The sequence below is a fragment of the Leopardus geoffroyi genome, chromosome B2, assembly GCF_018350155.1.
Source record: "Leopardus geoffroyi isolate Oge1 chromosome B2, O.geoffroyi_Oge1_pat1.0, whole genome shotgun sequence".
In the NCBI taxonomy this organism is placed as follows: Eukaryota; Metazoa; Chordata; class Mammalia; order Carnivora; family Felidae; genus Leopardus; species Leopardus geoffroyi.
Genome location: NC_059332.1, coordinates 31,053,240 through 31,065,486, shown reverse-complemented (window position 1 = coordinate 31,065,486; position 12,247 = coordinate 31,053,240). Strand labels below are relative to the sequence as shown.

At 53.0% G+C, this 12,247-nt stretch overlaps 2 protein-coding genes across 10 annotated transcripts; both read left to right on the top strand.

The window, feature by feature from the left end:
* The first annotated feature begins 458 nt into the window (after positions 1-458).
* FKBPL (FKBP prolyl isomerase like) lies at positions 459-2,074 on the top strand. The gene is made up of 2 exons (XM_045497792.1): positions 459-655; positions 913-2,074. The coding sequence occupies exon 2, from the start codon at positions 1,001-1,003 to the stop codon at positions 2,048-2,050; it is 1,050 nt and encodes a 349-aa protein (XP_045353748.1). The 5' UTR covers positions 459-655; positions 913-1,000; the 3' UTR covers positions 2,051-2,074.
* Positions 2,075-2,538: 464 nt separating this feature from the next.
* ATF6B (activating transcription factor 6 beta) lies at positions 2,539-11,821 on the top strand. Of its 9 annotated transcripts, none has more exons than XM_045497784.1 (19): positions 2,544-2,691; positions 3,069-3,148; positions 3,282-3,360; positions 3,611-3,702; positions 4,228-4,363; positions 5,953-6,045; positions 6,722-6,807; positions 6,950-7,085; positions 7,174-7,305; positions 7,451-7,584; positions 8,256-8,441; positions 8,535-8,626; positions 9,047-9,226; positions 9,394-9,504; positions 9,687-9,768; positions 9,977-10,047; positions 10,271-10,382; positions 10,522-10,606; positions 11,135-11,821. In XM_045497784.1, the coding sequence occupies exons 1-19, from the start codon at positions 2,586-2,588 to the stop codon at positions 11,362-11,364; spliced, it is 2,223 nt and encodes a 740-aa protein (XP_045353740.1). In that variant the 5' UTR covers positions 2,544-2,585; the 3' UTR covers positions 11,365-11,821. The 9 variants fall into 9 exon arrangements, with proteins under 9 accessions (XP_045353745.1, XP_045353740.1, XP_045353739.1 ...); XM_045497783.1 differs by having other exon boundaries at positions 2,552-2,700; XM_045497782.1 differs by having other exon boundaries at positions 2,568-2,700; positions 9,980-10,047.
* The last annotated feature ends 426 nt before the right edge of the window (positions 11,822-12,247 follow it).

The following is a 12,247-nucleotide window of genomic DNA, read 5'->3' as shown; positions in this document are numbered from 1 at the left end:
AGCTGCAGGTGATCCCAGGGAATCCCTATCCCAGGACATAGGGGCAAGTGAGGAAAAAGAGGCCTGGGGGTTTCTCTTGCAGCACCCTGGACTGAATGGGTTAAGGAGTAGGTTGGATGGCTCTGGCTGGGAGCCCTGAACATAGGGCACGGGTGGGCCTGGGGTCTTCACCTAAAAAGATTGCTACCGCCATCAGTCACCGCCAGCTCCGTCATTCCCCCGCTCTCCCTCCTGAGCCCCAGCCTCCCATTTCAGGACTTCTCCAGACTTTTAGTCTCAATGACCTGACCAGTCGGAACTCGCTAGCTCGGTTTGATTCGGCCAGGTTCGGTTGCTAAGGCCTACAGCTTCCCGGTTGCGGGGGGGGGGGGGGGGGGGGGGGGGGGGGGGGGCGGGGGGAATGATGTCACGTCCAAAAGGCGGGCTAACCAGGTCTCTCCCTCCGCCGGATTGGTTGACAGGAATTTGATTAGATTCGCAGCCTCGCGGGCTCAGGGTTAGCTGTTATTGTCCCCAGATGCCCCTGGCCCACGGCCGTCTTCTCCCCGTGGAGCAAGACTCTGAGGACAGTACTCAGGAAGCACTTAGCTTCGGAAGGAGAGGTGATTCGAATGGTCCGGATATTGCCACCAGGCTAGGCGTTTCGGCTGCCCAGGTACTTTTTGACTCGATCGGGTGTCCGTAGTTGGGGCGGCTACCCGAACCGCAGGGATTTGTGGAATTTATAGTTCTGCATTAGTTCTGGATTAGTTTTGGGTGGGCCGGAGGCTCTACTCCGACAGGGATTTTTGGAGAAAAAAAAAAAAAAAAAAAAGACTGAGGACTGGGGGCCTGGGTCCCAGGACAGGGGAGGACAAAAAGGACGTCTAAGTAAGAATTCTGCCATTAGCATTGTTTTGGTGTTCTTTTTAGGTGCTGACCTGAAACTGATCCACCCCTTTCTGACCAAAACTGTTCACCCACGGTGGATTCACCCACAGTGGAAGGGACCAGGCAGCCAATGGAGATGCCACCAGTCAATCCAGTGCGAGAGAAGGACACCTCTCAACCGCAACAACAATGGGAAAAGAACCCCCAGGAGAACCTTGATTCAACTACCCAGATCAAGCAGCAGTCCCCAGACCCTCCTACTGAAATCCTTGAGCTGAGAGTGAGCCCAAATCAAGCCAGCCAAATTCTAGAGAATTCTCAAGGAACTGAAAAACTGGCCACTGGACTTCAAGGAAACTCTGCTAAGTCTCGTGGATCAACCAGTGAGATGCCAGAGCCCCTTCAAGCTTCTGATCTCTGGTACTGTCCGGATGGGAGCTTTGTTAAAAAGATCATAATCCGTGGCCATGGCTTGGACAAACCCAAACTGGGCTCCTGCTGCCGGGTACTGGCGTTTGGGTTTCCTTTTGGGTCAGGCCTGCCAGAGGGATGGACAGAGCTAACTATGGGGTTAGGCCCATGGAGGGAGGGGACTTGGGGGGAACTCATAGAGAAATGCTTGGAGTCCATGTGTCAAGGTGAGGAGGCAGAGCTTCAGCTCTCTGAACACTCTGGACCTCCTTTCAGGCTCACACTGGCCTCCTTCACTCAGGGCAGGGACTCCTGGGAGCTGGAGGCCAGTGAGAAGGAGGCCTTGGCCAGGGAAGAACGTGCAAGGGGCACAGAATTATTTCGAGCTGGGAACCCTGAAGCGGCTGCCAGATGCTATGGACGGGCTCTTCGGCTGCTGCTGACTTTACCCCCACCCGGCCCTCCAGAACGAACTGTTCTTCATGCCAATCTGGCTGCCTGTCAGTTGCTGCTAGGGCAGCCTCAGTTGGCAGCCCAGAGCTGTGACCGAGTGCTGGAGCGGGAACCTGGCCATTTAAAGGCCTTGTACCGAAGGGGGGTTGCCCAGGCTGCCCTTGGGAACCTTGAAAAAGCAACTGCTGACCTCAGGAAGGTGCTGGCGGTAGACCCCAAAAACCGGGCAGCCCAGGAAGAGCTGGGAAAGGTGATCATTCAGGGGAAGAAACAAGATGCAGGGCTGGCTCAGGGTCTGCGCAAGATGTTTGGCTGATTAAAAGTTAAATCTTAAAAGAGACAGGAACCTGTGAATTGTGGTTTATGCCGTGAGATTTTGAGGGGACCAAGAGGGAGGGTTTCAGCCATGTCCCATTCATTCCTAGCTTTTGCTTTCTTAGGGGAGATAACAGTGGACTCAGTGCGCCTCTTTCCCTCTTTTACCATTAAAAGCCATATGATCACCTGTGCTACATTTTGGGGGGGCTTATTCATATCCGAGGATAAATGGACGATACATAAACTTCTGAATTTAGGATTGGGGGAGATGGTGGGCCTTTAAATCCCGGGAACTACATCTCCCAGGCTTTCTCGTTGGGTCCCTCCCGGCGCATGCGCAAACTATACAGCCCGGTTCAGCGGGAGTGCTGTCCTTCTGCCGTGCTCCCATTGGCCCGCCCTATCCAGCCATCTCAAGTATTCAGCACCCAGGTCTCTTACTGGTCGGTAGAGCTTCCGGGACACCGCCCCCTTTTTTTAAGAGTCAACTGATTAGTTGATGATGGGGAGAGGCGGGTCTTGGGGACCGTCTCATGGCTGGGGGGCGGGAGGGAAAGATGGCGGAACTGATGCTGCTCAGCGAGATTGCGGACCCAACACGTTTTTTCACCGATAACTTGCTGAGCCCGGAGGACTGGGGTCTGCGGAGTGAGGCCTGGGGGAGGGAGGAGGGCTGTGGCATACTATGCTTTTGAGGCACGCAGGGAGGAAGCGGAGGTCCATAGAGGAAGGCTGGGCAAATACGGAATCCATCACCCGAAAGAGGGCGGAGCAGGGGGGCTCGTTGTGCATTCGGGGGGATGCGGGAGTTGGGAAAGACCTCTGCTCCCTGCAGAAACATCGAGTTGTTCCGGGGTGGGGGAAGGAGGAGCTGAAGTTCTTTGGCTGTATCACGTTTCAAGTGGGCGGGCTGTAGGTCTGGCCGAGCCGAGCCAATGAGGGATGGTCCCGGGGCTGTGTGTAGATCTGTAGGCTGGGCCACCGGACGACCCCCTGATGCTCTTCATCTCTTGCAGACAGCACCTTGTATACTGGCTTAGATGATGTCGCGGAGGAGCAGACGCAGCTCTTCCGTTGCCCAGAGCAGGATGTCCCGGTACTGCTTCTCTAGCCTTGTCTCTAACCTTTGGGGGTCGGGAGTTGCCCCGGAACAAGGACTCGGCCCCAAGCCAGAGCTCATGAAGCCGTTGCCTTCACATTCTTGCCATCTAATGTCCTTCTTTATTCAGTTTGGCAGCAGTTCCCTGGACGTGGGGATGGATGTCAGCCCTCCTGAGCCACCCTGGGACCCCCTGCCTATCTTTCCAGGTAAGATATCCCTTGTGATTCCTGCATCCTTACAAAACCCTCTCTTTCCACTGTTTTCCAGGAACTACACACTCCCCTATATCCTCACACCTCCTCTTCATAAGTGCCTGTGCACTCCTCTTTCCTTCAGCCCCTTATGTGTTCGTTCCCCTTTGCCCCAGGTGAGGGGATCCTCACCTCCAAGCCTTTGGGCACGTTTTGGACTCTTCAGGCTCTGCTTCCTGGTTATTCCCCAACCCCTTTCTTCCAGATCTTCAGGTGAAGTCTGAGCCGTCCTCCCCCTGCTCCTCTTCCTCCCTCAGCTCTGAATCATCGCGTCTTTCCACAGAGCCCTCTAGCCAGGTGAGAGAACCATCTCCTTCCTTCTGCTGTTTGTGGCAGGGATGGTGTTCCAGTCCCTTCATGCATAGGTGCTGAGAAAATGTTTTGTGTGCTATGGGTCATGGAGTAGTGGTGGTGCCTTTGGATTTCTTTAATATCCTCATTTTCCATGTCTCCTCTGTGGTTGTCTGTAAGTGAAGATGGAGTCATTTTAATAAATAGAGATATGTGGCAGCCATGGTGGGGCCAGGAAGAAGAGAGTTGTTAACTGCTGAGAATTCTGAAATTGCTCTTGCCCCAGTTGTCCATTCTAAGGCAATATTTGAAATCATGAGACTTCATCAACCCTCCCAGGAATAATATAGAGAAAACGAGGGGCCAGAGACAGCTTAAGGAGATATTCAGTAAAACCAGAATGTCAAATAATTAGTAATTAGTAAAAGCTAGTCAAAAAGTAGTAAAAACTTTTGTTCTTACTCTTGCTCTCAACACCTTCCTTGTTTTATTTTTTCTGACCCCCCACCACTTCACCCAACTCTCACCCAGGTCCCTGCTGTAGGGGAGGTGCTGGTTGTGAAGACAGAGTCCTTGGCACCCCCACTCTGCCTCCTAGGAGATGATCCAACATCCCCATTTGAAACGGTCCAGATCAATGTGGGTCCCACCTCTGATGACCCCTCAGGTAATAACAGCCTGCTACCACCCCCAGGCTTTACCAAGGCAGGGTAGATAGGAGAGGAGCTTTACCAAGGCAGCAGGAGAGAGAGAGAGAGAAAGCAAGCAGGGGAGGGGCAGACAGTGGGGACAGAGGATCTGAATCAGACTCTGTGCTGATAGAGGAGAGCCGGAAGAGCCTGATGCCATGTGGGGCTCAAACTCAGGGACCCTGAGATCATGACCTGGCTGATGTCAGACGTTTAACTGACTAAGTCACCCAGGCACCTGTCCCCCCTGCCCTGGCCCCGTTGCTTTGCATTTTTAAAAAACTTATGGACAGTATTTTAGGGCATATTTATTTATTTCCCACCCCTGAAGTTTTATTATAAAAATTTTTCAAACATACAGAAAAGTTGAAATTCCATATACTCAACTCCTAGATCCTACAGTTAACATTACTTGCACTATTTCACTAAGTGTTACTAAGTTTATTTACTCTTAGGTGCTTACACAGTAAACATTTATAGAGCACCTACTCCATGCCACATACTGGACGGGGTGCTGGGAATGCAAGATGAAGAAGATGTGAGCATCATGCTGACCCAAGAATCCTGTAGTGTGGAGGGAGGGGAAAGACAGATACCAGTTGCTGCAGGTGTGGGAACTCCAGGATAGACATCGCAAGGTGCCATGAAAACTCATAAGAGGGGCAGCTCACCCTATTGGGGCTGGATCAGTGATGTGCTCCCGGAGGAAGCATTTCCTGAACTAAGTTTGAAGGACACATAGAAATTAGGCACAAGATGAATGTGGGGACTGTGGCATGTGTGCACACGTGTGTGTGTGTGTGTGTGTGTGTGTGTGTGTGTGTGTATCTAGGGAGCTTGTATCTCCTCAGAGTGGATGTGAGGAGGGAGTGGGAAATGGCAAGAAAGTTGCAGAGGCTTCAGGCCAAGTGAGAACCGTGCTAAGGGACTCTTAGCTTTTATCCTGTGGGCAGTTGGGAGACTGAAGAATCGAGCAGGAGAACAGTGTGATTAGGAAGCTGACTCTGGTGACAGAGTAGAGAGAATGGATCATGGAGAGGCAGGACTGGATACAGTTCCTCAAGAAAGATATTTGGATTCTGAAAAGAGGCAGAAAGAATGACATAGAATGGAAGAATTGCAGTGACTTCCTGTGTAGGATTTGATGCCAGAGTTTCATGCTAGGGCAGATAGGTATTGCAAGAGCACAAGCCCCCAGGCCAGGGAATGTGCTGAATTCACTGTTGTGGATTACAAAGCGCCTTCAGGGTTTCCTGGCACTGCCTGTCTTTGGCAAGGGAGCCCAGTGATGCAGTCCATTCTGTTTTCCTCCCCAGCCTCAGGGCGGGGCAGGTTAGTATAGAAAATGGATTTGGAGAGAGAAACAGATCACATTTGCCAACAAGATAAGGATATAAACCTTGACTGTTGAGGACTTTGCAGAGGAGTCGATTCTCCCCTTGTATTTAGGTTATCTTCTGAGGGCCTGTGCTTTACCCATCAGTTTGATAGACAGGAAGCATAAAACATAATCTTTGCTTTTGGAGAGTCTCATGAGTGTCATAACACGTGGTTAATAATCAAATAGTGATCATCTCTGAGGAGGGATCCAGGTGGCTGGTAGACAAGAAAGGGAAGGAGATCCACTTCACTGAATTACCTTTTGGTCCTTTGGAGTTTTGTGAGTATATTACGTATTCATAAACATAAGTTGAAATTTTTAAATAGCAATATTGGCAGTTCTATAATTAAGTACCCAAAAGAGTTGTATGGACCAAAGGTAGCGGCAGACTGTTGACCTTGGGGTTGAATCTGGCCCTCAGATGACTTTTATTTCACCCACATGGGGTGACCAGCAAGTCTCACAGATGGATTTAACAGAGGCCAGGAAGGCTCAGAGGTGACTGAGGCTTTGTGATTTGGTGCCTGGGAGCCTGACAGAGTAAAAAGGGAATTTGTGTGAAGGGACAAGCTGTGAGCCCCATTTAAGGCCAGCTTGAATTTGGGTGGGTGGTGGGGCACAAGAAAGGAATGACCAGCAGGCACCTTGGGAGTCAGGATTGGGACACAGGGGAGCAGTCAAGGGTAGAAATTCAGACTTGACTGCTGTCAGCATAGAGACAGCTTCAGGAGCCAGTGAAGGAGAAAGGAAAGTTCTGGGCAAAGAGGTAGGAAGAGAGCCAGCAGGTCAGCAACCCCATAGTTCTCTGCCTTCTGGATTGCATGCCTAGGGCCAGAATAGTCTTAGTTTTGGGTACAAGGGGGAAGGACCATGTCTTCTATCCCCTATCTTAATCCTCTTCTCCTTCAGTGTTTATCTGATACCCAGCATTTTATATTATCCTGACACCCCACAGATGTCCAGACCAAGCTAGAGCCTGTCTCTCCATCTTCCTCCATCAACTCTGAGGCTTCCCTGCTCTCAGCAGAGTCCCCCAACCAGGTGAGCATCAACCTTTCTTACTCTCTCCAGACATTCCAGTGAGCTCCTTCTGCCTCTCAGAGGTATGAAAGCATTCTCTTCTTCAGCTCCTTCTCCTTGATATCCCCCCTGACTCACATATCTTTTGGAATGCCCAACACAGGGTTTTATAGGAGAGGAGGTACTGGAAGTGAAGACAGAGTCACCATCCCCTCAAGGGTGTCTCCTGCGGGATGTCCTAGGCCCCCCACTTGGAGGTGTCCAGATCAGCATGGGCCCATCCTCCGATGGCTCCTTAGGTAATGGGGCAAGCTGATATGTTGGGATCCCCGGCAAGAGGCCTCTAGTCCTGACATTCCTTCCTTTCTTCCTTTTCCCTTCCTTCAGGCAAAGCCCTGCCCACCCGGAAGCCACCGCTGCAGCCCAAACCTGTGGTGATAACCACTGTCCCAATGCCACCCAGAGCTGTGCCTCCTAGCACCACCATCCTTTTGCAGCCTCTTGTCCAACCACCCCCAGGTACTAAAATAGGAGAGAAGGAGCCGGACTGGATTGACTTTCTCGGGGAGCTCACAGCCATTGAGGCTCCCAGCCCTTGGGTGCTCAGGTACGGGTATGGACACAAGAACAGCTCTCACCTCCTTCTCCTGCTCACTTGCCCCAGTGTCACCAGTTGTCCTCATCCAAGGTGCTATTCGGGTCCAGCCTGAGGGGCCGGCCCCCCCTGCTCCAAGGCCTGAGAGGAAGAGCATCGTTCCAGCTCCTATGCCTGGGAACTCCTGCCCACCTGAAGTGGATGTAAGTACTGGGGAGGAGAGGAGTAAGACTAGTAATGGGGAGGAAGTCTGCCATGGAAGAGAGAATTGTGGAATGAGGAGGGATCGAAAAGTGAGGAAGCAAAGCCATAGCTGATCCTGAAGGTCAGAGTGGATCCCTGTTTATATATGAGTATCAACTCTGTAATTTTAGGATCCTTAGTTTTGCTAACACTGAAGATGAAGAAATGGCATTGGTGTCAGTAAATCTAAGGCAGGGGGCCCATACTGTGTTACGGTTGTGGCAGTAGTTGGAAGAGGGAGGCTGTTTCCTAGGGGAAAACCAGGTAAAGTGTTCTTTAATTATGGCAAAGTTAAAGTGTGGGCCCTAAAAAGAATTGAGAGGAAGGAAGACCCCACCCACCAAGGAAAGGAACTGAGTTTGCACCAGGAACCAGGATGGAGGAAGTCCTTCCTACAGTCTGACTTCTCTCAGTTCTGAGGGACAGGAGCAGGGAGTGGTTGAGAGAAGGGCTCCTTCTGTGGAATGTTTTAGCGGAGAGGAATAACCCGTCTCTGGCTGTGTCGGTAGAGGTCAGGAAGGGGATAGAGTGGCCAGTGTGAGCATTGGGTAATCAGTTCCTGAAGTTGGGAGGCATAGTTCCCCTCTCCCATCCCTCTGTCATTCCTTTTCTGATCCTCCCGGTACCCTAGGCAAAGCTGCTGAAGCGGCAGCAGCGAATGATCAAGAACCGGGAGTCGGCCTGCCAGTCCAGGAAGAAGAAGAAGGAGTATCTGCAGGGGCTGGAGGCTCGGCTGCAGGCTGTGCTGGCCGACAACCAGCAGCTCCGCAGGGAGAATGCTGCCCTCCGGCGGCGGCTGGAGGCCCTGCTGGCCGAAGTAAGACGGTCCGTCCCAGGGAGGCTCCTGGGAATACAGGCAGACTCCTTGGGGATGACTCACCCCCTCTCTCATCTCTCTCTCTCACCTTAGAACAGCGAGCTCAAGTTAGGGTCTGGAAACAGGAAGGTGGTCTGCATCATGGTGTTCCTTCTTTTCATTGCCTTCAACTTTGGACCTGTCAGGTGAGACCTTCCCTGCCTCCCTCATAGCTTCTGGGTAGAGCCCACCCTCACAGCTGCCTGCCTGCCTGCCTTGGCACAGGCCCTTTCATTCCACTTACACGCAGGCAGCACAGCTGTCCTCAGCACCCACGGGGCATCCAGCCAGTCCCTTCTCCTTCCATCATTTCTCTCAAATGGTGTGTCCTGGAGCAGATGGTGGTAATAACAATGGTAAAGATAGTGACTTTTAAGTGCTTGCTGAGCTCCTCGTGCTTCCTGGCTTTATTAGGTAGCGATGGTTCTCATTCCCGTTGTACACATGAAGGGATTTGCTCTGCAGCAAATAGATTGGAAGCCAGGCAGGCTTTCTGCAGAGCCCATGATCTTAACCAGCCCCTGGACCAAGCTGGAATTCCTTACTCGATCCTTCCTCATCCTCAGCATCAGTGACCCTCCTCCAGCTCCCATCTCTCCTCGGATGAGCGGAGAGGAGCCTCGACCCCGGAGACACTTGCTGGAGTTCTCAGCGCAAGAGCCGGTTCATGGAGTTGAACCCCTCCAGGGTTCCTCCCTGGGCCCTGAGGAGCCCCAGCCCAGCCCCCCAGGCCGGCCAAGTTTCAGGTAAGGAGAGGGCCCTCTCTCTTTTGGGGATGCTGAGTGTATCTCCTCTCCAAAACTTACTTTTTCTTCCTAGGGGAACCAGAGTTCTCCTGCCATCGTTGCCTGTTCTGTTGGGGGAGGGGCGTGGGGTAGCCTCTAATCATTGCCTCCTCCCTGCCTCACTCCAGGAACCTGACAGCCTTCCCGGGGGGCAGTGCCAAGGAGCTGCTGCTGAGAGACCTGGACCAGCTCTTCCTCTCCTCTGATTGCCGGCACTTCAACCGAACCGAGTCCCTGAGGTGTGGGGGATCCCCAGCTGGGGCATCTTCCCTGTCCTCTGAGGCCCCCTCCACAGGCGGCCTGGCTATCCCTGTGTACTGAAGTACCAGCTCTCCCTGCCCTCTCTTCCCTCTCCTGTGCGCAGGCAAGGAAAATGGGAGCTCTGGCTCCTTACAGAGGTGTTACCCCTCTGTTTCCCTAGGCTTGCGGACGAGCTGAGCGGCTGGGTCCAGCGTCACCAGAGAGGCCGGCGGAAGATCCCCCAGAGGGCCCAGGAGAAACAGGTAGGAGGGGCTAGGGCTGGTTCAAGGAAGGCCACTGGAAGACTAAATGTCCTGGGGATTTTGAGGGAGCATCTCGTTGTGGAGGTTTGAGGGATCATTTGGGGGAAGTGGAGGGGTGGGTGTGAGGTGGCATCAGCTTCCAGGGGCCGTCTGTCTCTTTCCCTTTTCCCTTCACCCTCTTCAAATCCTTAGATACTTCTCCTTCCAGAAGTCTCAGCTCTGGAAGAAGTCGCCTCCAGTTAAGGCAGTTCCCACCCAACCCCCTGGGCCCCCAGAAAGGTGAGTCTATGAGGGTGCTTGTCTGTTACTAAGGGAGGTTTCACTCTAAAGAGCTACACCCCCAGGAGCTATCCTGTGTCTGTCATCATTGCCACCAATGGCGTTATGCCTCCCTCATCCACTGGGGTCTCGTGTCTTTTTCTCTTACCCTCTCCCATCTTCCCCGGTGGGGACTGGGCATGGGGCTTAGTTTCTCCCAAATCCTGTTTCCCCTCCTGGCTAGGGATTCTGTGGGCCAACTGCAGCTATATCGCCACCCAGACCGTTCGCAGCCAGAGTTCCTGGATGCAATTGACCGACGAGAAGACACATTTTATGTTGTGTCCTTCCGAAGGGTGAGTCCTTCCCTGCCCCATCCCGTCACCCTGCGCTCTCCAGCAATCTGTCTTCAGGCTGAGGCTATAGAGTAGAGGTGGGGAGAGCCTGTCCACATCTTTTCCTCCAGCCCTCTGGCCCGACCCCTTTGTTTCCCAGGACCACTTGCTGCTCCCTGCCATCAGCCACAACAAGACCTCTCGGCCCAAGATGTCCCTGGTGATGCCTGCCATGGCCCCCAATGGTAATTCTCTCCCTGCCAGATCTGGGGAGGGGTCCTGAAATCGAGGAATGGGGAGGTTCTGATAAGGAGATCCAGCATGAGGAGCTGAGGGGGAAGTGGAGAGAGGAGTGGGCCATTCCAGAGAGAGACTAGACTCCTGGATGAGAAGATGCAGGAAATGGATGGAGAGAAAAACCGAATGCAGGAGACATGGGAGGAAGACGAGGGTGCAGGCCATCCCTTGGTGACGGTGCTCAAGGAGGTATGGGCAGAAGGGGTGGGCTGGGAATGGCCAGATTCTCACCTTCTGTGTTCTCTTGCTGTCCTTTCCTCTGTGACCTCAATCATATGTGTCCTCTGTGACTCATCGATGTCATTTGCTTTTCCTGCCCCTTTCCTCTCCCTGCACCAACCCCATCCCTACCCTCTCGTTCAACTCCTGCTATGGACCGTCTCCTCACCATTGCCCCTCCCTCCCTGCCCACCTCTACTTTTTTCCTCTCTGTTTGCCTGCGCTTCTCCTCTTTCTTAACTCTCTCCTTCTCACAGAGACCCTGTCAGGCCGGGGGGCTCCAGGAGACTATGAGGAGATGATGCAGATCGAGTGTGAGGTCATGGACACCCGGGTGATTCACATCAAGACCTCCACGGTGCCTCCCTCGCTCCGAAAACAGCCATCCTCGACCCCAGGCAATGCCACAGGTGGCCCCTTGCCAGCTTCTGCAGCCAGCCAGGCACGCCAGGCCTCCCACCAGCCCCTCTACCTCAATCACCCCTGACCTGTGCAACTCACACTGACTTAGAGCTGGTGGTGGGGGACGGGAGGTGGGGGGTGACCAAGTGGGTTTTTTCTAAGTTCTCTGATCCCTGGGCTTGGGGCAATTGGTAAAGGAAAGACAGGGTGTGGGGTTAAGCCCTTATTTGGGGGTGAGGGGGTTTACCTCTCTTCTCACCCCTTTTTGGAATATAGGGCTCCTCTCATTTCTCTGAACCCCTAATTCCTGCTTCTTTCGAGATTAAGTTTTGGGGTAGGTGGACTCCTGCACACTCTTTATTCTTTTGTTTCTCTGTTTAGGGGGTGGAGGTGGGAATTTGGTCCCCGGGAGGGACAAGGGACATTTTTACATTTTGGAGCTAGTTACTGGGAGTAAAGGAGGGATGGTGGTGGGAGATCAGGTTTATGTATATGTATATCTTCTTTTTTATTATTAAATAAACAACTTGGAGGGAGTTGAAGGAATGGTGACTGCCTTCCTGGCTCAGGACGGGGAATTGGGGGAAAGTGGCTTCTGTACTGACAGTATATCAGACAACCAAGCACTGAAGACATAGCTGGCTCTGGGTGGGATGGGTGTGGGATCCCAGACCTCATGTCATTCCCTTGTCCCCGCCCCTACAACACTGGGGCATGTCTGTGTCTAGCGGTGGGGGCGGCGGGGGGCAGGGGGGATGAGGGTGGGATGTCTCCTGGCATGACAGCCCTGAGGATACAGATCCCTGGAATGTGTCTGAGTAAACAGGAAGGACAGGGGGCCCCACGCCCTTTGGGGTAAGCAGCGTCCCTGGGTCTCCTGCATTCTAGCAGGTTCTCCCTCCCCTCCCTTGATTTCCAGGACGAGCAACTTGAACAAACAGCAGAGCTGGGGCCAGAAGGCTGTGAGC